Source organism: Tachyglossus aculeatus, chromosome X2 (assembly GCF_015852505.1).
Source record: "Tachyglossus aculeatus isolate mTacAcu1 chromosome X2, mTacAcu1.pri, whole genome shotgun sequence".
In the NCBI taxonomy this organism is placed as follows: Eukaryota; Metazoa; Chordata; class Mammalia; order Monotremata; family Tachyglossidae; genus Tachyglossus; species Tachyglossus aculeatus.
The window spans coordinates 828,394-854,859 of NC_052100.1; the positions used below are offsets into that span (position 1 = coordinate 828,394).

The 26,466-nt window shown below is 53.0% G+C and overlaps 2 protein-coding genes across 2 annotated transcripts; one reads left to right on the forward strand and one right to left on the reverse strand.

Moving 5' to 3' along the window:
- The first annotated feature begins 175 nt into the window (after positions 1-175).
- Positions 176-6,609, forward strand: CX2H8orf74 (chromosome X2 C8orf74 homolog). The gene is made up of 4 exons (XM_038771454.1): positions 176-243; positions 1,904-2,081; positions 5,179-5,570; positions 6,383-6,609. The coding sequence occupies exons 1-4, from the start codon at positions 196-198 to the stop codon at positions 6,578-6,580; spliced, it is 816 nt and encodes a 271-aa protein (XP_038627382.1). The 5' UTR covers positions 176-195; the 3' UTR covers positions 6,581-6,609.
- Positions 6,610-17,053: 10,444 nt separating this feature from the next.
- On the reverse strand, positions 17,054-24,606 carry SOX7 (SRY-box transcription factor 7). Its single transcript, XM_038771455.1, has 2 exons — positions 24,372-24,606; positions 17,054-18,042 (listed from the first exon to the last, which is right to left on the reverse strand). Exons 1-2 carry the CDS (start codon positions 24,604-24,606, stop codon positions 17,501-17,503), a joined length of 777 nt encoding a protein of 258 aa, XP_038627383.1. The 3' UTR covers positions 17,054-17,500.
- Positions 24,607-26,466: the final 1,860 nt, after the last annotated feature.

Below are 26,466 nucleotides of genomic sequence, written 5' to 3' on the forward strand. Positions count from 1 at the left end.
ACAGAGAACAAAACCAAACATACTAGCAAAATAAAATAAAATAAAATAAAATAAAATAAAAATAAAATACCTTCGTGTGAGGGTTTGCATGTACGTATGTGCTAGTATAGGTGTCAGGGGCCAAGAAAAAGAGGAAGTGACCTCACAAAGCTGCCCAGGGGGTGGGCCAGTGCTGGAGAGCAACCCGCTGAGCCAATGGCGACTTTGTCCACCCAGGATGTGAGGAGAATCTTCTCGCTGCAGGTGACCCTGTCTCCCCTCCCACCCTCCCTGCACAGCCCAGGGAGAGAATATAATGCTGAGGGGTCCCCAGAACTAGGCACACACCCCCCAATCAACCAGGACCCCAGCCCCAAAGAGGATGGGTGTGGGGGCCCACTGACCAACTCTTTTAGTGTCCCCTTACTCCTCCTCCAGAGGCTCCACCTACACTCGTGTCTGACCCAGTGAAAGCCCTTCCCCATCTCTCCCTGAGTCTGGGGGCAGGGCTGGTTGGGGGAGAGGAGGGTCCAGCCTGGAAACTCGAGGCACGAGGGGCCTTATCATAAGGGGTATCTTGGCCCCATTATACATCAGAGAACCCCTAGCAAACCCTGCTGCATCTTGGGGGCAAGCTGGGGCCAGAGAGGCCCACAGCATCACGCCGGGGTAATGGGGGAGAAGCAAGTCAATCTGAGAGTTTACTTCAGTAAATCCCCTGTCTTCAGGCAGGGTGGCCCGTTACCACAGGGGATTGGGGTGGAGGCTGATTCAGAGCCGTGGCAGGGATTGGGAACTACTGGGTTCCCTGCCCCAAGAAGACAGCAGACCAGGGGCTGGGGCTTCTGACCCACAATTCTGGGCAGATGAAGCAGCAGGCCATAGTGGATAGAGCACAGGCCTGGTTGTCAGAAGCTCATGGGTTCTAATCCTGGCTCTGCCACTTGTCTGCTTATATGGCCTTGGGCGAGTCACTTCACGTCTCTGGACCTCAGGTGTAAAATGAGAAATAAGACTGTGAGCACCATGCAGGACAGGGACCACGTCCAACCCGACGTGCTTGTATCCACCCCAGCACTTAGTACAGTGCCTGGCACATAGTAAGCACTTAGCAAATACCATAATTATTATTATTGTTATTACTTAAGGCTGGTGACCTGGGGACGAAGAGGGATGGGAGTAGGTGGGCTTATTCCCTTCCCCTGCAGGGGAAGCAGGGAAGCAAACTGGGTTGGAATGATCTGTCCCACATAGGGCTCACAGTCTTATTCCCCATTTTACATATGCGGCAACTAAGGCACAGAGAAGTGAAGTGACTCGCCAAAGGTAACACAGAAGACAAGTGGTGGAGACAGGATTAGAACCCATGACCTTCTGACTCCCAGGCAAGCGCTCTATCCACTTTGCCATGCTGCTTCTCAGCCCGGGCTGCCCAGTCCTGCAGCAGAGCTGAGGGAAGGGGTCAAGGCAGAATGGCAGAGGCTGGTTCACTCCTGCCCCCCTCCCATGGTCATGCCCCCTCCCAAGGTCCGAGGAGATGGGCCAATGTGGGGAGAGGGGACCCCTCGAGGAGGGCAGGGGAGAATTGTTGTCTGGCAGAATCTGAGGCTGGGGGTCAGCCAACCCACCCAGGGAGTCTCTTCCCTCCTCCACAGCAGAGGCCAGAGGACCCCCAGTGATGCGGGGGTGGGGGGGCAGGGAGGAACCTGCAGTTTTGACCCTGACCCCTAAGTGAGCCCCATTACCCATCACACAATCCCTAGCAACCACAGCCTTAGAAGGTCAGGCCTGTGGCCTGGAATTCCGAGACTCTTTGCGGTGTCCCCGGGAGAGAGGTAGTCCAGGAGAGAGCAGACGGGGTCTAGACGCCCCTCTCTCCCCCCTTCCCGGGCCCTGAAGCCCTCTGCCCCCTGGGGTCCAGCAGGAGGAGGAGGGCCGGCAGTGCCTGAGGAGTCTCCTGCAGGAGGGAGACCACCCCCGCCAGGACATCCTGGCAGACATCTACTACGACAGCCTCATCTTTGCCGGCGAGAAAGGCTTCCCGTGGCCCGCCGTGGCCGAGGTGGTCAGCTTCATCAGGGAGCTGTTGGAGGAAACCAGAGGTAGGAGCACCTTCTGCTGGCCGGAGCAGGCCGCCCGGGGCTGGGGGCCCCACTAGGCCCGGCCCCCAGGGTTTCCACCTGGTGTGGAAGCCGATGAGTTCGGTGCCAGGACCACGGGGGAAGAAGGGAAGGAGACACGGATCAGTCAATCACCAGCGGATGCCCCTGTGGAGGGGGTTGAGGTGGTCAGTCAGGGAAGGCCTCCTGGAGGAGGGGGTTTGGCAAGCTTCCAGGTCGCTGCTCTGGGGAAGCTTCCCGGGTCTTTCGTTTGTCCCGGCCCATGAGACAGCAACAGCTGGGGGGAGGCAAGTAGCCAGTCTCAAAAAGGGGGAGAGAGGGAAAGAGAGAGAGACATGCAGAGATATGGAGAGCCAGAGAGAGTCAGCGAAAGAGGAAAGGTGAAAAACTGAAACCAAATGAAACGCATTCATTGCGCTTGGCACTCAGTAAGTGTTTCATCCATCCACTCTGTGCATATTTGAAGCTGGGCTACCCAGAGTCCTCCCACTTTGACCCTGACTCCTCTCCATGTCAAACAGACCCTTGGCTCTGGCCGGCTGCCCCCCTCAATCACCAGCAGAGAGTGGGGTGGGGCAGGGCTCTGTGACACTGGTGCTATCCCTCTCTTCCTTCTCCCTGGGTGGGAGACAGTCCCAGAACCGGATTGATCTCAATCTCTTTCTCCACCTCCACCGCACCAAGTCAGGAAATTCCAGGGAGGTCACTCAGGTCAGGGGCCAATACATACATCAATGGTAGGGTTTGCTGAGCACCCACTGGGCACGGAGGGCATGGCCCTGGGTGGTGGTGGGGGGAGTGGGAGAGGAAGCCCAGTCGTCCTTAAGGAGTTGCCAGTCTGATGGACGGACACACACACACACACACACACACACACACACACACACACACACACACACAGTGCTGGGAGCAGGGGTAGGGAGAGAGAGAGGAGACCACCTTCTTCTCCCTCCTTGTTCCTCTTCCTCTGCAACAGAGCCTAGTGCAAAGAACCCAAGCTTGGGAGTCGGGAGACCTGAATGCAAATCCCAGCCGCACCACTTCCTTGCTGTATGACCTTGAGCAAGTTTCCTCATCTTTAAGACGGGGCTGCAACCCTTGATCTCCCTTCTCAGACAGTGAGCCCCGTGTCAGATAAGGACTGTGTCCCATCTATTTATAATCGAGGTATCCCAGCGCTTCCTACGGTGCTTGGAATGGAGTAAGCATTTAACGAATCCCACAATTGTTAGTATTCTTCCCTCACCACCTCCTCTCTCTTCCTCCTTTTCTTTCTCTCCTCTCTCCCTTCCCCCCACTTCAAATTCCTCCCCCCCCCCAGCCGCCCTCCCTCCCCACCCACGAGCCCCTGAGAATCCCGTGCAGGTGCTGGCCCCCAGGGAGTGGGGGGTGCCAGCAGGAACCCGGGCTGCCTGTGCCAATGCCAGCCCCACCCCGCAGGCCAGCTCGACGTGCAGACACACGCCTGTCTGCGGGAAGCCTCCCCGCCCTCTCCCGGGGCCCTAATCCAGGCCTGAGTCACGACCGGTGGCCTCCTTGGGGTCCATGGGGCCGGCAAGGACTCTGTGGGCTCTGGCTCCTGGAGACCAGACATATCCTCGAGGGTCCGGCCAGATGCCGCGGGATGACCTGTCCTGGCACCGCACACCCTCCCTTGACCCCGCCGGCATCACCCCCTGCTCTTCCCTCCTCCGAGCCGTGAGCAGTTTGGCAGTCCCTGTTGGCACAGCAGCCGGACAGGCCAGAAGGCAGGAGGAGGTGGGAAGGGTAGAGGGAGTCCCCATCGCTCCGGGAAGCAGCTGTCAACCAAACAGCCTCCTGGACCAGTCAGGAGGGGCTCAGGGGTCACAGTCATCTGGGAAAAACTTCTTTCGTTCAATCGTATTTATTGAGAGCTTACTGTGTGTAGAGCCCTGTACTGAGCACTAAAGAGAGTACAATCTAACAATCAACAGATACATTCCCTGCCCACAACGAGTTTGGTCTAGAGGGGATAACAGACATTAATATAAACAAATGACGGACATGTACATAAGTGTTATGGGCCTGGGGGTGGCGGGGGGTGGATGAATTTAGGGAGCAAGTCGGAGGGGCACAGAAGAGAGAGGGAAAAGAAGAAAGAAGGGCCAAGTCAGGGAAGGCCTCTTGAGGAGATGTGCCTTCAGTAAGGCTTTGAACAGGGAGAGGGTGATTGTCAGATACGAGGAGGGAGGGTGTTCGAGGCCAGAGGTAGGATGTGTTCGAGGGGTCGGCGGCGAGACACGTGAGATCGAGATACAGGGAGAGCTCTGTCTGCAGGATTACAGCCTGACATAATTCCTGGTGGAACAGAGACCACCAGAGTCACCCTGGGCCCTGATACAGTGTGGAGTGGGAGGGGCTCGACCACCCCAAAGCAGAGACAAATTGTGTGCCCCAAGTAGGGCTAAGGGAGGAGGGAGGTGCAATTTGAATCGAATGAGCTCTCATTGCAGGGAAAGGGCAAGGCCTAACCAAAAGAGCGTGGGACCGGAAATCAGGAGAGCGAGGTTCTAACCGTCCCCCACTCCCCATGCCACTGGCCTTATGCGTGACCTCTGGCAAGTCACTTAACCTCTCTGGGGCTTGGCATCTTCATCTGCAAAATGGGAGCAATATCATGGGCCTCTCCCTCCTTCCTGGGGATGTTGCTAACTAACGTGAGACGCTAAGAGCCCTCCACAAATGCCCAGTGGTTCCCTATTACTAATAACATAATTTGGCCATCATTGCTTGTCTCATTGGGTCCAAGTTTACCCCTGTGCCAACCCCCGGGCGGGACCCAAACGTGGGAAGCTTGGAATGTGGGGAGCAGGGGGGCACAAGATGATAATAATTCTGGCATTCGTTAAGCATTACTATGTGTGAGGCACTGTTCTCAGTACTGAAGTGGATACAAGCAAATCGGATTGGACACAGTCCCTGTCCCACCTGGGCCTCACGGTCTTCATCCCAATTTTACAGATGAGTTAACCGAGGCCCGGAAAAGTGAAAGTCACAGCAGACACTCGGTGGAGTCAGAATTAGAACCCAGATCCTTCCGTCTCCCCCGCCCCCGCAGGTGTCTCTCTGGCCTCGGCTGTGGCCGTCCTCGGATACAAGCTCCAAAGCGCCAGGGCCTGGCTGAGCCCCTCTCACCTGGATGCCCTCTGTGCCTACGTCCACCACACCTACCTCTGCCACTTCCGGCTCTACCAGTGTGTCCTGGTCCGGGCACCCGAGGAGAAGCGAGAGACCGCCCGCCTCCAGCTCTGTCTGCCACCGCAGCCCGCCCCACTGGCCGAGGGCACCGATCGGGACTCCTGGCTGCATCGCCAGAGGCTGGCAGAGCTGAGCCAAGAGGAGGCCGAGATCTTGAGCCGCCCGGCCCCGCCGCTGCTGGAGACCAAGCAGGCCCTGAGCGAGGCCCAGGAGGAGCTGCAGGTGCCCAGGGGGCAGGGCCTGGACAGAGAGGTGAGGGGCCTGGGGGGGAGGAAGGGGCGTCCAGAATCCAGTCAAATTGGGCCATTGGAGGCCTAGGGGAGATGGAGCCTGCCGGGAGGCTGGGGTCAGGCAGGGGGTGGTGAGTGTAATAATAATAATAATGGCATTTATTAAGTGCCTTACTGTGTGCAAAGCACTGTTCTAAGCACTGAGGAGGTTACAAGGTTGTCAGGTTATCCCACGGGGGGGGCTCAGAGTCTTAATCCCCATTTTACAGGGAGAGAGCAGGGGGGTGAAGCAGGAGAATAATAATAATAATGATGATGATGGCATTTATTACTCATTTACCATGTGCAAAGCACTGTTCTAAGCGCTGGGGAGGTTACAAGGTGATCAGGTTATCTCACAGGGGGGCTCAGAGTCTTAATCCCCATTTTATAGGGAGAGAGCAGGAGGGTGAAGCAGGAGAATAATAGTAATAATGATGATGATGGCATTTATTACACGTTTACCATGTGCAAAGCACTGTTCTGAGCGCTGGGGAGGTTACAAGGTGATCAGGTTATCTCACGGGGGGGGGCTCAGAGTCTTAACCCCCATTTTACAGATGAGGGAACTGAGGCACAGAGAAGCAAAGTGACTTGCCCAAAGTCACGTAGCTGAGAATTGGTGGAGCCGGGATGAGGGGAAGACACAAAACACCAGCCCAAAGATCCCCTCTGGGGTAGTTCTGCCTAGTAGAGCCACAGACAGGAGGCTGAAGGGGTGGTCTGGGCTTGGGGGGGTGGGGAGGGATGCGGGGACCCCCTTCCCCGGCCTGAGGGTCTGTCCCGCGTCCGCAGGTGCTGGAGAGGGTGGTGCGGGGGGCGGTGGGCGCCCGGCTGGGGGCTGCGGGGCGAAGGCTGCAGGCCCAAGTCCAGGCCGCCTTCGACCTGCTGCAGCTGCGGGTCCGGAGGAAGGAGCTCAGCTTCCGCGCACCCCCGGCCAAACCCGGGCCCGACCCCCACAAGACGCCCTTCCCACGGAACAGGAAGAATTAGCCTCGTCCCGGGCCTCCTGCGCCTGGAAAACCGGCCTGGCGCTGCTCGGGAAAGATGGAGTGCTTTTTCCAACAGCTGTGGTCAATGATTGCTTGGGGCTGGGGCCTCACGGGGGGAGGGGGTTGTCCCCACCGGATAGGGATGGCATTCAGCTTTCACCAATAATAATAATAGGATTTATTAAGCGCTTACTATGTGCAAAGCACTGTTCTAAGCGCTGGGGAGGTTACAAGGTGATCAGGTTGTCCCTCGGGGGGCTCACAGTCTTCATCCCCATTTTCCAGATGAGGGAACTGAGGCACAGAGAAGTGAAGTGACTTGCCCAAAGTCACACAGCTGACAATTGGCAGAGCCGGGGTGTGAACCCATGACCTCTGACTCCAAAGCCCGGGCTCTTTCCACTGAGCCACACTGCTTCTCTAATCACCAATCAATCAATTAATTGTATTTATTGAGCGCTTACTGTGTGCAGAGCACTGTACTAAGCGCTTGGGAAGTCCAAGTCGGCAACATATAGAAACGGTCCCTACCCAACAGTGAGCTCACAGTCTAGAAGGGGGAGACAGACAATCATCAATCAATCAATCGTATTTATTGAGCGCTTACTGCGTGCCGAGCAGTATACTAAGCGCTTGGGGAGTACAAGTTGGCAACGTAACAATACAACAAAACAATGAATGACACAAGAAATGAATGAAACAAGACTTTCTGAGGAAGGAAAGCTCATGGGAAACGGTGCTTGAGACTTCTTTCAAAAAGGTCTCCCTTCACCAGAGAAATAATTTGGCTGGAGGCATAAATTGACCTTCCACCTACTTGTAAAACGAAAGCACCTGCCACCTTCATTAGCATAGGTCAGTTGATCACTGGCAATTATTGAGCACTCGGTATGTGCAGAGCACTGTACTTTGTGTTCGTGCTCCCACAATAACAGATTTGGTAGAAGAGAAATGTGAAAAGAAACTTTATATTAAGGAATATTGGAAAGCCAACTAGCAATCAATCATTCAATCAATCAATGTCGTTTATTGAGCAATTACTATGTGCAGAGCACTGTGCTTGTGAGAGGGTAATATTCAGTGCTTGGCACACAGTAAGCACTTAACAAATACTATCATTATTTGAGCACAGGAGGAGATCAGTACAGTGCTTTGCATGCAGGTTTTGGGTTTTTTTTAATAATAATAATAATAATGACGATATTTGTTAAGCGCTTACTATGTGCCGAGCACTGTTCTAAGCGCTGGGGGAGATACAAGGTAATCAGGTTGTCCCATGTGGGGCTCACAGTCTTAACCCCCATTTTACAGGTGAGGTCACTGAGGTACAGAGAAGTGAAGTGACTTGCCCACAGTCACACAGCTGACAAGTGGTGGAGCCGGGATTAGAACCCACGACCTTTGGCTCTCAAGCCCGGGCTCTTTCCACTGAGCCATGCTGCTTCTCATAATAATCAATCAATCAATCAATCATATTTATTGAGCGCTTACTGTGTGCAGAGCACTGTACTAAGCGCTTGGGAAGTACAAGTTGGCAACATATAGAGCCAGTCCCTACCCAACAGTGGGCTCACAGTCTGAAAGACTAATAGTATTTGTTAAGCGCTTACTCTGTACCATGCAGTATACTAAGCGCTGGGTAGATACACGATAATCTGTATCCATGTCCCATGTTGCCGGCTTGTACTTCGCAAGCGCCTAGTTCAGTGCTCTGCACACAGTAAGCGCTCAATAAATATGATCGAATGAATGAATGAATGAAAGGGGCTCACAAGCAATCCCCTTTTTACAGATGAGGCACAGAGACGATAAGTGTCGTACCCAAGGTCACACAGCAGACAAGTGGCAGAGCAGATTCTCAAACCCGGGCTCTATCCACTAGGTACCCTTCTTTTCTACCATGGGTCATGGGTTCTAATTCCTGCTCCGCCGCTTGTCAGCTGTGTGACTTTGGGCAAGTCACTTAACTTCTCTGTGCCTCAGTTACCTCATCTGTAAAATGGGGATTAAGAGTGAGCCCCACGTGGGACAAACTGAACACCTTGTATCCCCCCTCCCCGCGCTTAGAACAGTGCTTCGCACATAGTAAGTGCTTAACAAATATCATCATTATTATTACCATGCTCTGTAAACAGAAGACGCCGAGTACAGTGCTCTGCACACAGCAGTCGCCCAGTACAGCGTTCTGCACACAGTAGGCATCCAGCACAGCTCTCTGCATGCAGGAAGGGCCTAGCACAGCGCTCTGCACATAGTAGGTACAATACTCGGCACCCAGTGCACACTGAAGATTTAGAAATCCCCATTGCAACCTCAATGAGGAGAATGGGATGAGAATAAATGGGGCCCTCCAAGTTGCCCTCCCCTCTCCAGCTTCCATGAATCCCCTAGTGTGTTCCCCTGAGTCCACCCAGCAGAGAGAGGATTGGAAGGGGAGCAGGTGGAGGAGCGTAATAATAACAATAATAATAATGGGATTTGGTAAGTGCTTTCTATTTAGTAAACATTTACTATTTGCCAATCAATCAATCAATCGTATTTATTGAGCGCTTACTGTGTGCCGAGCACTGTACTAAGCACTTGGGAAGTACAAGTTGGCAACCTATAGAGACAGTCCCTACCCAACAGTGGGCTCACAGTCTGAAAGGGGGAGACAGAGAACAAAACCAAACATACTAACAAAATAAAATAAATAGAATAGATATGTACAAGTAAAATAAATAAATAAATAGAGTAATAAATATGTACAAACATATATACAGGTGCCAAGCACCGTTCTAAGCAATGGGATAGATACAAGGTACTCAGGTTGCCCCCCGTGGGGCTTACAGTCTTCATAAGAAGCAGCGTGGCTCAGAGGAAAGAGTAGGGGCTTTGGAGTCAAAGGTCATGGGTTCCAATCCTGACTCCTCCACTTGTCAGCTGTGTGACTTTGGGCAAGTCACTCAACTTCTCTGGGCCTCAGTTACCTCATCTGTAAAATGGCGATGAAGACTGTGAGCCCCACGTGGAACAACCTGATCACCCTGTAACCACCCCAGCGCTTAGAACAGCGCTTTGCACATAGTAAGTGCTTAATAAATGCCATCATCATCATCATTATGATTATCCCCATTTTACAGAGGAGGTATCTGAGGCCCAGAGAAGTGAAGTCACCCAGCTGACCAGTGGCGGGGGCCGGGTTTAGAACCCACGACCTCTGACTCCCAAGCTCGGGCTCTTTCCACCAATGTCCCATCGCCCCCCACCCCAGGCAGAACCCGGGTTCACCGGCCTCATCGTCCCCACAGCCGGAACCTGAGGACCCCGGCCCCACGCCTCATATCTCATATCACCTCCTCCAGGAGGCCTTCCCAGACTGAGCCCCTTCCTTCCTCTCCCCCCATCCCCCTCTCCATCCCCCCCATCTTACCTCCTTCCCTTAACCACAGCACCTGTATATATGTTTGTACATATTTATTACTCTATTTATTTATTTATTTATTTTACTTGTACATATCTATTCTATTTATTTTATTTTGTTAGTATGTTTGGTTTTGTTCTCTGTCTCCCCCTTTTAGACTGTGAGCCCACTGTTGGGTAGGGACTGTCTCTATATGTTGCCAACTTGTACTTCCCAAGCGCTTAGTACAGTGCTCTGCACACAGCAGGCGCTCAATAAATACGGTTGAATGAATGCTCCACACACAGTAAGCGCTCAATAAATATGATTGATTGATTGATTGATTGATTGATTAAGCATTCTGGAGGCGCTTAAGGGGGAGACAAAACCAAACATACTAATCCCACTCTGCCACTTGTCTGCTGTGTGACTTTGGTCAAGTCACTTCATGTCTCTGGGCACACAGTAAGCACTCAATGAATACAATTGATGATGATGGGTATATATGTTTGCATGTATTTATTACTCTATTTATTTATTTTACTTGTACATATCTATTCTATTTATTTTATTTTGTTAGTATGTTTGGTTTTGTTCTCTGTCTCCCCCTTTTAGACTGTGAGCCCACTGTTGGGTAGGGACTGTCTCTATATGTTGCCAATTTGTACTTCCCAAGCGCTTAGTACAGTGCTCTGCACATAGTAAGCGCTCAATAAATACGATTGATGATGATGATGATCTGCAACCCGGGGACCGGCCGGAACCCTGAGACCACTGTCCTCCCTACCCCCTGCCGCCCACCCCAGCCAGACCCCACCCGGGATGGGGTCACTCCGCTGCCCTGAGGTCCGAGAGGGTCCGGGAGGGTCCAGGAAGGCCCAGACCCGCGGGTCCCGGGGGCAGGGCCTGGTTTATCAGGCAGGAAACCCTCGGCTCTGGACACATCCGCTCCTTGGGCCTGGTCAGCGGGAGCCGCGCCCCTCGGCCACTCTGGCCGGAAACCCAGCGGGGGCCTCCCTCCTCACCCTCCCTCCTCGCCCCTTAATAATAATGCCATTTATTAAGCACCTACTACGTGCAAAGCACTGTTCTAAGCGATGGGGAGGCTACAAGGTGATCAGGTTGGCCCATGGGGGGGCTCACAATCTTAATCCCCATTTTCCAGATGAGGGAACTGAGGCCCAGAGAAGTGAAGTGACTTGTCCAAAGTCACACAGCTGACAAGTGGCAGAGGCAGGATTCGAACCCATGAACTCTGACTCCAAAGCCCGTGCTCTTTCCACTGAGCCACGCCGCTTTCCCCTGTTCCCTTCCTTTCTCCCTCCTCCTCCTCCTCACCTCGTCCCTGCCCAGGCCTGGGCCCCGGGAGACAGCGTGGGGCCCTGCTCTCTCCGCCCGCCCCGAGACAGGAGAGAAGAAAAGGCAGCAGCGTGGCTCAGTGGAAAGAGCCCGGGCTTTGGAGTCAGAGGTCATGGGTTCAAATCCCGGATCCGCCACTTAGCTGTGTGACTTTGGGCAAGTCACATCACTTCTCTGGGCCTCAGTTACCTCATCTGGAAAATGGGGGTGAAGACTGTGAGCCCCCCGTGGGACAACCTGATCACCGTGTAACCTCCCCCACGCTTAGAACAATGCTTTGCGCATAGTAAGCGCTTAATAAATGCCATCAGAGAACTGGAAGGACTTCCCGGCTAGACTCCGGCTGCCTCCCAGAGGACGGACTGGGGGTGGGGGGTTTCTGCTGGGGAAACTGGGAGCCGTTGCGGGGGGCTGGAAGCAGAGGATGGAGCCGAGGCCCTCCTGAGTCCACTGTTGGTTAGGGACTGTCTCTATATGTTGCCAACTTGTACTTCCCAAGCGCTTAGTACAGTGCTCTGCACACAGTAGGTGCTCAATAAATATGATTGATTGATTGATTGATTGATTGGTCCGAGGGGTAGTCCTGGACAGGGCCAGAAGGCCAGATGGAGGGACCGCGTCCAGCCCATCCAGCCCCAGAGGATGAGTGTGTATGTGCTCTTCCTCCTGTTTAATACACGACAGCAGGGGTAACCCCAGGGAGCTGTCCTTTTATTTTTTCGTACATAAAATGCTCAAAGAAACACTTTATTTGCATTCCTGTCTGTCTCCCCGTCCTCTAGACTCAAGAGACGTAACATGGCTCGAGCTTGGGAGTCAAAGGACGTGGGTTCTAATGCCGCCTCCGCTGCTTGTCTGCTGTGTGACCTTGGGCAAGTCACTTAACTTCTCTGGGCCTCAGTTACTTCGCCTGTACAACATAAATTAAGACTGTGAGCCCCACGAGGGACAACCTGATTGCCTTGTATCTACCGCGGCGCTTAGAACAGTGCTTGGCACGTAGTAAGCGCTTAGCAAATACCATCATTATTATATTAGTAGTAGTAGTAAGCGCTTAACAAATACCATTATTATTATTATTTTTAGACTGCAAGCTCATTATGGGCAGGGAATGTGTCTGATTACAGTAAACGCTTAATCAATGAGATTGAATGAATGTGACTGCTTGCGTTTGTTTCCCGGGACTAATCAGACTGACCCCCCACAGAGGATGGGGAAAAGCTCCTTCCTCGGGACCCCAACCCAAACGGGAGGGAGGGAGCCCCGACGCTGGGTCTCAGGACAGAGCCAGACTTGTGTATATATAAATAATTAATAATAATAATAATAATAATTGTGGCATTCGTTAAGCGCTTACTATATGCCAAGCACTGTTCTAAGCGCTGGGGTAGAAACAAGCTAATCAGATTGTCCCACGTGGGGCTCACAGTCTTACTCCCCATTTTACAGATGAGGGAACGGAGGCACAGAGACGTTAAGTGACTTCATCATCATCATCATCATCAATCGTATTTATTGAGCGCTTACTATGTGCAGAGCACTGTACTAAGCGCTTGGGAAGTACAAATTGGCAACATACAGAGACAGTCCCTACCCAACAGTGGGCTCACAGTCTAAAAGGGGGGGACAGAGAACAAAACCAAACATACTAACACACAGCTGACAAGTGGTTGAGTCGGAATTAGAACCCGTGACCTCTGATTCCCAAGCCCAGGCTTTTTCCACTAAGCCCGCTGCTCTGTGTGTGTGTGTGTGTGTGTGTGTGTGTGTGTGTCTGTGTCTGTGTCTGTGTTGGGGTGGGGGTGGGGGGCTTCAGCTAATGGTACCTGAAGGGAGTTCTGCTACAGCGCGAGACTGCGTTGTGGGAGAGTCCCCTGTCATGAGAAGCAGGGAAGCAGCGTGGCTCAGTGGGAAGAGCCCGGGCTTTGGAGTCAGAGGTCATCGGTTCAAATCCCGGCTCCACCGCTTGTCAGCTGGGTGACTTTGGGCAAGTCACTTCACTTCTCTGGGCCTCAGTTACCCCATCTGGAAAATGGGGATTAAGACTGTGAGCCCCCCGTGGGACAACCTGATCGCTTTGTAAACTCCCCAGTGCTTAGAACAGTGCTTTGCACATAGTAAGCACTTAATAAATGCCATTATTATTATGAGCAAATCTGGCGCCCGCAAACCAGGGCGCGTTAGAACGGGCGGGTAGGAGGGCACCTGGAATCGGAGGTGAAAATGCGATAATTTCCACACAAATTTCTCCATATTATTTTTTTTTCTTCCCACTACCAGAGTGCGGGGCCCCACTGAACGCATTGCTAGTTTACCGTGTGAACTCCCTCCCTCTTTCTCTCTCTCTCTGTCCCTGTCCTGCGAGGCGAGGCCTACCGCCACGTCCACACGCATTCGCGCCGAACCCGTGCGCTCCATCCGACCTGCTGGTCGGGCCGCGGTGATTCCGGCCTGGTCCCGGAAGCCGCGGCCCCTCGGGAGGTCGGCCGGGAATCTGGGGTCACTCGGGATGTGATCCGGGAAGCTGCGGTCAGTCCGGTCCGGGGGCCGGAAGCTGGGGTCACTCCGGTCCAGGAAGCTGGGGTCCCTCAGGACTGGAAGATGCGGTCACTCCAAACGGTGACCTTGCCCCCCGCTCCCTGCTCACCACATCCCAGTCCTCCTTTCTCACCGCCCCCCCAAGCCCCCTCCTCAGATCCCTGCAGCCCATCCCCACCCCCTGAGCCATCCCATCTCCCCATCATCCCCCCTTCTCCCATCTCATCTCCCCCTGTGAAACCCTAAGAGAAGCAGCGTGGCTTAGTGGAAAGAGCCGGGGCTTGGGAATCAGAGGACATGAGTTCTAATCCCGGCTCTGCCACTTGTCTGCTGTGTGACCTTGGGCCAGTAATGATAATAATAATGTCATTAGTTCCTCTCCCCCTCGTCCCCCTCTCCATCCCCTCCATCTTACCTCCTTCCCTTCCCCACAGCACCTGCATATATGTATATATGTTTTTACATATTTATTACTCTATTTTACTTGTACATATCTATTCTATTTATTTTATTTTGTTAGTATGTTTGGTTTTGTTCTCTGTCTCCCCGTTTTAGACTGTGAGCCCACTGTTGGGTAGGGACTGCCTCTATATGTTGCCAATTTGTACTTCCCAAGCGCTTAGTACAGTGCTCTGCACATCGTAAGCGCTCAATAAATACGATTGATGATGATGATGATGATTTGTTAAGCTCTTACTATGTGCAAAGCATTGTTCTAACTGCTGGGGAGGATACAAGATTATCAGGTTGTCCCACGTGGGGCTCTCAGTCTTAATTACCATTTTACAGATGAGGTAACTGAGGCACAGAGAATCAATCAATCAATCAATCAATTGTATTTATTGAGCGCTTACTGTGTGCAGAGCACTGTACTAAGCTCTTGGGAAGTACAAGGTGGCAACATAGAAGAGTCAAATGACTTGCCCAAAGTCACACAACTAAGTGGCAGAGCCGGGATTTGAACCCATGACCTCTGACTCCCAAGCCTCGGGCTCTTTCCACTGAGTCACGCTGCTTCTCCAAGTCACTTAACGTCCCTGGGCCTCAGTTACCTCATCTGGAAAATGGGGATCAAAAGTGTGAGCCTCACATGGGACAACCTGATTGCCCTGTATCTACCCCAGCGCTTAGAACAGTGCTTGGCACCTAGTAAGAGCTTAACAAAGACCATAATAGTAATAATAATAATAACCCCCGCCCCACCGTAGACAACCTCCCCTTCGTCCTCTACCTGTTTCTGACCCAATTCCCCATTTCACCTTCCCCCATCTCACCGGGGCGCTTTCTGTACGCAGAGCACTGTACTAAGCGCTTGGGAGAGTACAATAAAACAATAAACGGACACATTCCCTGCCCACAGCGAGTTTACAGTCAACCTTCTCCACTTTACATCCACCTCCGCGCCAAATCCAAAGTACTCCACTCTGTCCCAATCCCTTTCAACCTCTCGGCCGTCTTTTTTCGACGCTGTGGTCCGCTCCCTCCTCCTGGTTTCTCGGCCTCTGACCTCTCTGTCCGCTCTTTTTTCCGTCTCTTCCACGGGGTCCCCCTCTGCCTCCCACCCCCTAACTGTGGGAAGCTCTCCCAGCTCATTTCTGCGTCTCCTTTCTGTTTTCCATCGAACACTCGCTCCCTTGGAGGGCTCATCTGCTCCCACGGTTTCAACTATCATCTCTAGGCCGATAATTCCCAACTGTGCCTCTCCGGCTCCGACCTCTCCCCTTCTCGGCAACCTCACATCTCCTCCTGCCTCCAGGACTCTTTCAGGCGGCCCTTCCGGCTCAACATGTCTAAAGCTGAACTCCCAAATCCTCTCCTCCTCCCTCCCAATTCCTCTCCTCCCCCCTGACTTTCTTATCACCGTTGACAGACCTCCACCACCACTCTCCTCCCCCTCTAGCAAACCTGTATCTCTAGTTCGTGGTGGGCAGGGAATGTGTCTGTTTATTATTGTATCGTCCTCTCCCAACCGCTTAGTACAGTGCTCTGCACACAGTAAGGACGATTTATCGCATCCTTGGCATCATCCCTGATTCCTCTTTCTCTTTCAACCTCTAAAGTCAGTCTGTCACCAGATCCTGTGGGTTCTCTCTCCACAAAACCTCCGGAATTCGCTCCTTCTTCTCCATCCAAACAGTCACCACGCTGGCCCAGACCCATATCCCGGCTGGACAAAGGCATCGGCCTCTTCAAAGACCTCCCTGCCTCCAGCCTCTCCCCTCTGCAGTCCTTACTTCTCTCGGCTCCCAGGGCGAGCCGCTTTGGCCAAAACACGAACGCCTACGCTTTTGTAGCCTGAAGACAGAGGCTCGTCCCCAAATCATGCAATAAAACTCGGATTCCAGCGGAACGTGGCCTAATAACTCCTCTCCCGCTTCGCTGGGCTCTGCCCTCTCTCCGGACGGCTGCATCTTCGCCGGGGAAACACATCACGCCAGCGGGCGAGGATTCCCACAGATATTTTTATTAGAAAAAAAAAAAACGTTGTAGAAAACGGTTTTGGGGTCGGGGGGACGATTTACAAGCAGGGCGGACGACTCGGGGAGAACATCTTGCTCAAAATCCGGATCCTTTGGGTCAAGCTTCCATTCAAAGGACGAAGCGTCCCGGATTAGGAAAGAAAATAGCGTTTATTTAAATTAAATATCTCAGCGGCCGGGGGTCCCTCGGTTCGCCCTGGGGGGGGCCTGCGTGGACGCCAACCTCGGCTAAGGATACCTGGGATGGGAAGACGGGAATGGTCCAGAAAGGCTTTTCTCGGGAAAGGGAAGCGTCCCACGAAGTCCCGCGTCCTGTCCCACTCCCGCCCCCGTGCCCCGGGCACCAACTGGGGTCTGGGGGTCGCGTGGGGAAGGGGCTGAGGCTGGATCTTGGAGTTTGTGGAGCTGAGGGCCGGGAAGGGCAGGATAGATTCGTGTCAACCGGAGACGAGCGATTTTGTGTGTGTGTGTGTGTGTGTGTGTGTGTGTGTGTGTGTGTGTTGGTTCGCGCGTGTCCGTGGGTAGGGAGGACGCTTCTTGGCTCAGTGGAAAAGAGTAAGGGCTTGGAAGTCGGAGGTCATGGATTCGAATCCCGGCTCCGCCACTTGTCAGCTGGGTGACTTTGGGCAAGTCGCCTCACTTCTCTGGGCCTCAGTGGCCTCGTCGCTAAAACGGGGATGGAGACTGTGAGCCCCAAGTGGGACAGACCCTGTATCTGTCCCAGCGCTTAGAACAGTGCTTGGCACCTAGTAAGCGCTTACCGAATGCCATCGTTATCCTTCTCCCCGAATTGCGAACTCGCGGGACCGAGAGGCCTCGTCCAGCGGGTTCTTCTCCCCAGCCGAGGCCCGGCCTGGGCGGTGGGTGTGAGGGGGCTCGCCGGGCAGGGCCCAAGGGAGCCCCGCCGCCTCCACTAGCCCAGAGACCCCACGAGCCACTGGAGGGAGATGGAGAAAGCCAGGTGCCCTTCCCCAGTCTGGGCCCGGGACTGTCCCGCTCCGTTGCCCCTTCCCGAGCGCTCAGTCCAGTGCTCTGCACACAGTAAGCGCTCCATAAATACGACTGCAATGGGTGAGTGACTGAGGGAGACTGCTTTTGACCGCCTCTGCGTGTGTGTGTGTGTGTGTGTGTGTGCGCGACTTTCTGGGGCGTGGGGGGCGTCCTACGAGACGCTGTAGCTGCTGTAGTAGGCGGCGGTGGCGTCGGCCAGGGCGGAGATGAGGCTGACCCCGGCCGGGGGGCCGGGGGCGCGGAGGTACTGGTCGAACTCGTCGCGGTCCACGTCGGCCAGCAGGTCGTCGGGGCTCAGGCGGTCCAGGGCCTCGAGGCCCGCGGGCTCGGGCGGCGGGGACAGCGGCGACAGGCCCGGGAACGGGCCGGGGGAGAAGAAGGCCGCGGGGGCCGGCACCGGCTCCGAAGGTCCGGGCGAGAAGAAGGTCCGGTTGGCGTCCGGGCCGTCCAGGGGCGACCCCTCGGGGGGCGTGGGGAGCCCGTGAGGGTAGGCCTCAACGGCTGGGGCCTGGGGGGGCGGCCCCCCGGGGGGCCGGGGGGCGTCCCCGCGCCTGCAGAAGCGCCTGGTGGGCTTCTTGCGGCGCGGCCGGTACTTGTAGTGCGGGTGGTCACGCAAGTGCTGGACCCTCAGCCGCTCGGCCTCCTCCACGTGCGGACGCTTCTGCGCGGGGCTCAGGGCCTTCCAGGAGCGACCTGCCCGACAGCAGGGGGATGGACGCACCCACGGGCGGGCGGACCCGGGGGGACGGGGGGGGCTCAGCCACCCTGCCACCCCAGAGTCACAACCCCCACCCACCCACCCACCCACACACAGTCCTCAATCGTTAAATAACAATTAGAGTGCTCGTTGTTAATAATAATTAGAGAAGCAGCGGGGCTCAGGGGTCAGAGGTCACGGGTTCTAATCCCGGCTCCGGCAACGTGGGACTTGGGGCAAAGAGAAGCGGCGTGGCTCAGGGGAGAGAGCCCGGGCTTTGGAGTCAGAGGGCGTGGGTTCTAATCGCGGCTCCGCCAATTGTCAGCTGGGTGACTCTGGGCAAGCCACTTCACTTCTCTGTGCCTCAGTTCCCTCATCTGGAAAATGGGGGTGAAGACTGTGAGCCCCGAATGGGACAACCTGATCACCTTGTATCCCGCCCCCAGTGCTTTGAACAGTGCTTTGCACAGAGTAAGCGCTTAGCAAATACCACCATTATTATTACAGTGCTTTGCAGAGTAAGCGCTTAACAAGTACCATCATTATTATTGCAGTGCTTTACACAGAATAAGCGCTTAACAAATACCATCATTATTATTACAGTGCTTTGCACAGAGTAAGCGCTTAACAAATACCATCATTATTATTATAGTGCTTTGCTGTATTTATTTATTTCCTTGTACCTATCTATTCTATTTATTTTATTTTGTTGGTATGTTTGGTTTTGTTCTCTGTCTCCCCCTTATAGACTATGAGCCCACTGTTGAGTAGGGACTGTCTCTATATGTTGCCAGCTTGTACTTCCCAAGTGCTTAGTACAGTGCTCTGCACACAGTAAGCGCTCAGTAAAAACGATTGATCGATTGATTGATTGCACAGAAAAAGCGCTTAACAAATGCCATCATTATTATTACAGTGCTTTGCACAGAGTAAGTGCTTAACAAATACCACCATTATTATTCTTATTAATAATGATGGTATTTGTTAAGCGCTTACTCTGTACAAAACACTGTTCTAAACGCTGGGGAGCTTACTCTGGGCCAGACACTGAGGGTACGTACGAGGTAATAATAACGATGGTATTTGTCAAGTGCTTACTCTGTGAGAAGCACTGTTCTAAGCGCTGGGGTTGATAGGAGGTCATCAGGTTGTCCCACGTGGGGCTCACCGTCTTCGTCCCCATTTTACAGATGAGGTCACTGAGGCCCAGAGAAGTGAAGTGATTTGCCCAAAATCACACAGCTGACAAGTGGCGGAGCCGGGATTAGAACCCACGACCTCTAACCCCCAAGCCCGGGCTCTTGCCACTAAGCCACGCCGTGGTACCGGGTTGGATACAGTCCCTCTCCCACCCAGGGCTCACAGCCTTAATCCCCATTTTCCAGGTGAGGTAACTGAGGCTCAGAGAAGTGAAGTGACTGGCCCAAGGTCACGCAGCAGACAAGTGGCAGAGGCGGGATTAGAACTGGTGACCTTTTGATTCCCAGGCCCGGGCTGTAGCCACTACATTAAATGGACATTCGATGGCTGTTCTTCCTCCTGCTTAGACCTTGAGCCCCATGTGAGACACGGACTGGGTCCAATCTGATCACTTTGTAATCTGATTAACCTAGCGCTTAGAACAGTGCTTGACACATAGCAAGCACTTAACAAACATAATCACTGCCATCACACACACACACACACACACATACACAGAATGTCTCTGGCTCACATATGCGGACAAACAAAAGCACACAAGGACACAACCTCACTGCCTTACACACAGAGCCACTCGCTGGCACAAAAACACACAACACACACACACACACACACCCTCATTACCTTATCCTTATCCACCGGCACAAATATACAACAGGCACCAAACACATACACTCATTGCCATATTCACATACATACAATCTTTCGCAGCACCCCCCCCCCCGCCTCCCCCCACAGAGTTCACACAATGCCCCCCACCCCCCAACACACACTCTCACTGCCATACAACCCCTCGCCGGCCCCCATACAGACAATATCACACAACTGCCACATTCACTGTCATTCACACCCTAGCTGCGGTGTCCACACTAACCACGCCGCACCCACACCCCTCGCACCTCCCACTCCTCACTCACCCCCTCGGCCCGTCTTTCACACTCACCTCACACAAACGTCTCTTACACAAAAGTTCCTCGCCCACGCCCCCACGGTTCTGTCTCTCACACACACACTGACCCACACACAGACACACACACCCTCCACAGAGCCCCTTGGGTTGGTTATTGCGCGGGCCGTGGGCCCCACAATAGCGCTCCGGGATGTGCGGGGAATGGGGAATGTGTGTGTGTGTGTGTGTGTGTGTGTGTGTGTGTGTGTGTGTGTGTGTGTGTGTGTAAGGGAGTGTTTAGAGGCCCCTTCCCGTCCCTGCCCCCCACCCCGGTTGCCCCCCTCTGGGGCAGCGGGACCAGGGATTCCCTGGTCCGGAAAACCTCTTGCTTACATCAAGCGCCAAAGCGGGAAAAGGAACCGGGAAGGAGGAGGAAGAGCCGGGAATGTTGTGGGGGGTGGGGGGAGCGGAGGAAACGGGGGGCGGGGGGTGGGAAAGGTTGGCTTCTGCCCCATCTCTTCCCGCCCCCAGCTCCCGGGAGCTTAGAGAAGGCCCGGGGCAGGGGGGCGGGGGGGTGGGTCAGGTCCTTTTTTTTATTATTTCTGCAATTTCTTTAATTTATATTAACGTCCGTCTCCCCCTCTATCAATCAATCAATCAATCAATCGTATTTATTGAGCGCTTACTGTGTGCAGAGCACTGGACTAAGCGCTTGGGAAGTCCAAGTTGGCAACATCTAGAGACAGTCCCTACCCAACAATCAATCAATCAATCAATCGTATTTATTGAGCGCTTACTGTGTGCAGAGCGCTGGACTAAGCGCTTGGGAAGTCCAAGTTGGCAACATCTAGAGACAGTCCCTACCCAACAGTGGGCTCACAGTCTAAAAGGGGGAGACAGAGAACAAAACCAAACATACTAACAAAATAAAATAAATGGAATAGATATGTACAAGTAAAATAGAGTAATAAATCTGTACAAACGTATATACAGGTGCTGTGGGGAAGGGAAGGAGGTAAGATGGGGGGATGGAGAGGGGGACGAGGGGGAGAGGACTGTAGATCATTAGACTGTAAGATCATTGAGGGCAGGGAATGGGTCTCTCTATAGTTATTCTGTCTTCTCCCAAGCGCTTAGTACAGAGCTGTGCACATGGTAAGCGCTCCTTAAATTCGATTGACTCTTTTAGACGGTGAGCCCACTGTTGGGTAGGGACTGTCTCTATATGTTGCCAACTACTTCCCAAGCGCTTAGTACAGTGCTCTGCACACAGTAAGCGCTCCATAAATACGATTGATTGATTGATTGATTGAATGAATAAATCGCCCTGACGGCGGGGCCCGGTCCCCTGCGGGGGAGACAGGACCCCTCCCCCCTTCCGGAGGGCACCCCATCTTCAAGATGAACCCCCCCCCTCTTCCCCTCCCTTCCTGGAGTCGCCAAATTCCCGCCTGGAATCGGGTCTCCGCTCCTTCTTCCCGGACACCCGCCCCTCTCCCGGCGCCAGTCCGAGTCCTCGGGGGCGCGCTGGGCAGAGGTCGTGGGTTCTAATCCCGACTCCGCCACTTGTCTGCTGTGTGACCTCGGGGGAGTCACTTCACTCCTCTGGGCCTCAGTTCCCTCATCTGGAAAATGGAGATTAAGAGTGTGAGCCTCATGGGGGAAAGGGACTGGGTCCGGCCGGATTTCTTTGTATCCACCCCAGCGCTTAGAACAGTTCTTGGCACATAGTAAGCGCTTAACAAAAATACCATTATTATTATTATTATTATTATTATTCCGTGCTGTCCGCTAGCCCCCCGCGTTATCCCGCCCGCGCACCTCTCGCTCCACACAGAAGCTCACACTCAAATACACACCCTTCCAGGAAAAACCCCGCAACACAGTCTCCCGGGCACCACAAACACAGAGACACACGGGGACACACACGCACTCAGCAAACGCATGCATACACAACACTTCTACGCGCGCACACACTCACACACACAGACATTCATCCGCTCATCACACACACAAAAGCGGAGGAACTCAGAAAAACGTCTCTCACAGACACACAAATGCACAAGCCCTCAGAAAGTCTCAGACACACGCAGAGGCAATTAAAAAACAGTCTCCCACAAACACACAAATGCACAAACCCTCAGAAAGTCTCACACGCACGCCCCACAAACACACAAACACACAAATGCACAAACCCTCAGAAAGTCTCACACTCACGCCCCACAAACACACAACTGCCCAAACCCTCAGAAAGTCTCTCACACACACAGAGGCAATTAAAAAAGTCTCCCACAACCACACAAATGCACAAACCCTCAGAAAGTCTCACACTCACGCCCCACAAACACACAAATGCACAAACCCTCAGAAAGTCTCACACTCACGCCCCACAAACACACAAATGCACAAACCCTCAGAAAGTCTCACACTCACGCCCCACAAACACACAAATGCACAAACCCTCAGAAAGTCTCACACTCGCGCAGTGGCACTGAGAAAACAGTGCCACACACCCCCAGATGCCCAGGCTCTCAGAAAAGTCCCAGAAACACTCAAATGCACAGGCACTGAGAAAACAGTCTCACACACACACACAAATGCACAGGCACTGAAAAAACAGTCTCTCCCCCACCCCCCGCCCCCGCCAAAAAGCAGGCACTGAGAAAAGCAGAGAAGCAGCGTGGCTTAGTGGAAAGAGCCCGGGCTTTGGAGTCACAGGTCATGGGTTCGAATCCCGACTCTGCCAATTGCCAGCTGGGTGACTTTGGGCGAGTCGCTTCACTTCCCTGGGCCTCAGTTCCCTCATCTGTAAAATGGGGATGAAGACTGTGAGCCCCCCCCGTGGGACAACCTGATCTCCTTGTAACTTCCCCAGCGTTTAGAACAGTGCTTTGCACATAGTAAGCGCTTAATAGATGCCATTATTATTATTATTATTATTAAAACAGCCTCCCACACACAATCCCAAAGCAGGCACTGAGAAAACAGTCTCCCCCACACACCCCCAAAGCAAACAGTTCCACACAGATTTCCCCCCTACACACACACACATTCCCCCTCCCACACAAACATACACACACACACACACACACACACACACACACACACACACACACAGAGATTCCCCGGGTGACCCCACAGGCCCAGCGTGGCTCAGTGGAAAGAGCCCGGGCTTTGGAGTCAGAGGCCATGGGTTCTCATCCCGCCTCCGCCCCATGTCTGCTGTGTGACCTTGGGCAAGTCCCTTCTCTGAGCCTCAGTTGCCTCATCTGTAAAATGGGGATTAAGACTGTGAGCCCCACTTGTACATATCAATTCTATTTATTTTATTTTGTTAGTAGGTTTTGTTTTGTTCTCTGCCTCCCCCTTTTAGACGGTGAGCCCACTGTTGGGTAGGGACTGTCTCCATACGTTGCCAACTTGGACTTCCCAAGTGTTTTGTCCAGTGCTCTGCACGCAGTGAGCGCTCAATAAATACGATTGATGAGGAGGATGATGGCGTGGGACAACCTGATACCTGGTATCCCCCAGCGCTTAGAACAGTGCTTTGCACATAGTAAGCACTGAATAAATGCCATCATCACTATCATCATCATCAATCGTATTTATTGAGCGCTTACTATGTGCAGAGCACTGTACTACTACTAATAATAATAATGGCATTTGTAGAGCGCTTACTACGTGCAAAGCACTGTTCTAAGCGCTGGGAAGCATACAAGGTCACCAGGTTGTCCCACGTGGGGCTCACTGTCTTAATCCCCATTTTACAGAAGAGGGCACTGAGGCCCAGAGAAGTTAAGTGACTTGCCCGACGTCACCCAGCTGACAAGTGGCGGAGCCGGGATTTGAACCCACGACGTCCGACTCCCAAGCCCCCGCTCTTTCCATTGAGCCCCGAGGCAGTCAGTGGGGACAGCTGGACAAAGAGCCCGGCAAGCGCTTGGGAAGTCCAAATTGGCAACATCTAGAGGCGGTCCCTACCCCACAGTGGGCTCACAGTCTAAAAGGGGGGGGAACAGAGAACAAAACCAAACGTACTAACAAAATAAAATAAATAGAATAGATACGGACAAGTCAGATAGAGTAATAAATCTGTACAAACATATATACATCTATACAGGTGCTGTGGGGAAGGGAAGGAGATAAGATGGGGGGGGGGATTGCGGGGGCCGGATGGGTGGCCGTCGTGGAGCCGGGTGGGTGGGCACTGTGGGGGTCGTGGGGGTGGACACTCACCCAGCATCTTGCTGAGCTCGGCGTTGTGCAGGTCTGGGTTCTGCAGGGCCAGCCGCTTGCGCTCGTCCTTGGCCCACACCATGAAGGCGTTCATGGGCCGGCGGATGCGGCTGTCGGGGGGGCTCCGGGGCCCCGACGGCGAGCCCAGCCCGCCCCCCGGGGTCAGCGGGGTCAGCGGGGGGGCCGGGGCCTCGGGCCAGGGGTAGAGGCCCGGCGGCAGCAGCAGCGAGGCCATGGCCCCCCGCGCCCCCCCCCACCAACTCCGTCCTCTTCCCCGCCGCCCTCCGGGCTTGCCCTTGTGCGGCGGCCGGGCCGCCCCGTCCGCCCTTTATCAGCTCCGCCGCCTCCTGGCCCGCCCCCTCCCCCGAAAACCTCCACGCCCCCACCCCCGGCCCACCCTCCTGGGCCCACTGAACTAAGCGCTTGGCAACATCCTGCCTATATGTATATATGTTGGTACATTTTTATTACTCTATTTTACTTGGGCCTATCTATTCTATTCATTTTATTTTGGTAGTAGGTTTGGTTTTGTTCTCTGTCTCCCCCTTTTAGACTGTGAGCCCGCTGTTGGGTAGGGACTGTCTCTATACGTTGCCAACTTGGACTTCCCAAGCGCTTAGTGCAGTGCTCTGCACACAGTCAGCGCTCAATAAATACGATTGATTGATTGATTCATCCATCTGTTCAATCGTATTTATTGAGCGCTGACTGTGTGCAGAGCACTGAACTAAGCACTTGGCAACATCCTGCCTATATGTATTTATGTTGGTACATTTTTATTACTCTATTTTACTTGGGCCTATCTATTCTATTCATTTTATTTTGGTAGTAGGTTTGGTTTTGTTCTCTGTCTCCCCCTTTTAGACTGTGAGCCCGCTGTTGGGTAGGGACTGTCTCTATACGTTGCCAACTTGGAATTCCCAAGCGCTTAGTGCAGTGCTCTGCACACAGTCAGCGCTCAATAAATACGATTGATTGATTGATTCATCCATCTGTTCAATCGTATTTATTGAGCGCTGACTGTGTGCAGAGCACTGAACTAAGCACTTGGCAACATCCTGCCTATATGTATATATGTTTGTACATATTTATTACTCTATTTTACTTGGACCTATCTATTCTATTTATTTTATTTTGGTAGTAGGTTTGGTTTTGTTCTCTGTCTCCCCCCTTTTAGACTGTGAGCCCGCTGTTGGGTAGGGACTGTCTCTACATGTTGCCAATTTGTACTTCCCAAGCGCTTAGTACAGTGCTCTGCACACAGTAAGCTCTCAATAAATACGATTGATGATGATGATGTTTGGTTTTGTTCTCTGTCTCCCCCTTTTAGACTGTGAGCCCACTGCTGGGTAGGGACTGTCTCTAGATGTTCCGTTCATTCAATCGTATTTATTAAGCGCTGACTGTGTGCAGAGCACTGAACTAAGCGCTTGGCAACATCCTGCCTATATGTATATATGTTGGTACATTTTTATTACTCTATTTTACTTGGGCCTATCTATTCTATTCATTTTATTTTGGTAGTAGGTTTGGTTTTGTTCTCTGTCTCCCCCTTTTAGACTGTGAGCCCACTGCTGGGTAGGGACTGTCTCTAGATGTTCCGTTCATTCAATCGTATTTATTAAGCGCTGACTGTGTGCAGAGCACTGAACTAAGCGCTTGGCAACATCCTGCCTATATGTACATATGTTGGTACATTTTTATTACTCTATTTTACTTGGACCTATCTATTCTATTTATTTTATTTTGGTAGTAGGTTTGGTTTTGTTCTCTGTCTCCCCCTTTTAGACTGTGAGCCCACTGTTGGGTAGGGACTGTCTCTAGATGTTCCGTTCATTCAATCGTATTTATTAAGCGCTGACTGTGTGCAGAGCACTGAACTAAGCGCTTGGCAACATCCTGCCTATATGTACATATGTTTGTACATTTTTATTACTCTATTTTACTTGGACATATCTATTCTATTTATTTTATTTTGGTAGGTTTGGTTTTGTTCTCTGTCTCCCCCTTTTAGACTGTGAGCCCACTGCTGGGTAGGGACTGTCTCTATATGTTCCGTTCATTCAATCGTATTTATTGAACGCTGACTGTGTGC

Excerpts from the sequence above, each read along its gene's own strand:
- CX2H8orf74 (XM_038771454.1), top strand. The coding sequence starts at position 196 with ATGGCGACTTTGTCCACCCAGGATGTGAGGAGAATCTTCTCGCTGCAG. Across the intron at positions 2,082-5,178 it reads GCTGTTGGAGGAAACCAGAG|GTGTCTCTCTGGCCTCGGCT; the intron begins GTAGGAGCACCT and ends CCGCCCCCGCAG. Across the intron at positions 5,571-6,382 it reads GGCAGGGCCTGGACAGAGAG|GTGCTGGAGAGGGTGGTGCG; the intron begins GTGAGGGGCCTG and ends CCGCGTCCGCAG.
- SOX7 (XM_038771455.1), bottom strand. The coding sequence starts at position 24,606 with ATGGCCTCGCTGCTGCTGCCGCCGGGCCTCTACCCCTGGCCCGAGGCC. Across the intron at positions 18,043-24,371 it reads CGAGCTCAGCAAGATGCTGG|GTCGCTCCTGGAAGGCCCTG; the intron begins GTGAGTGTCCAC and ends GCTGTCGGGCAG.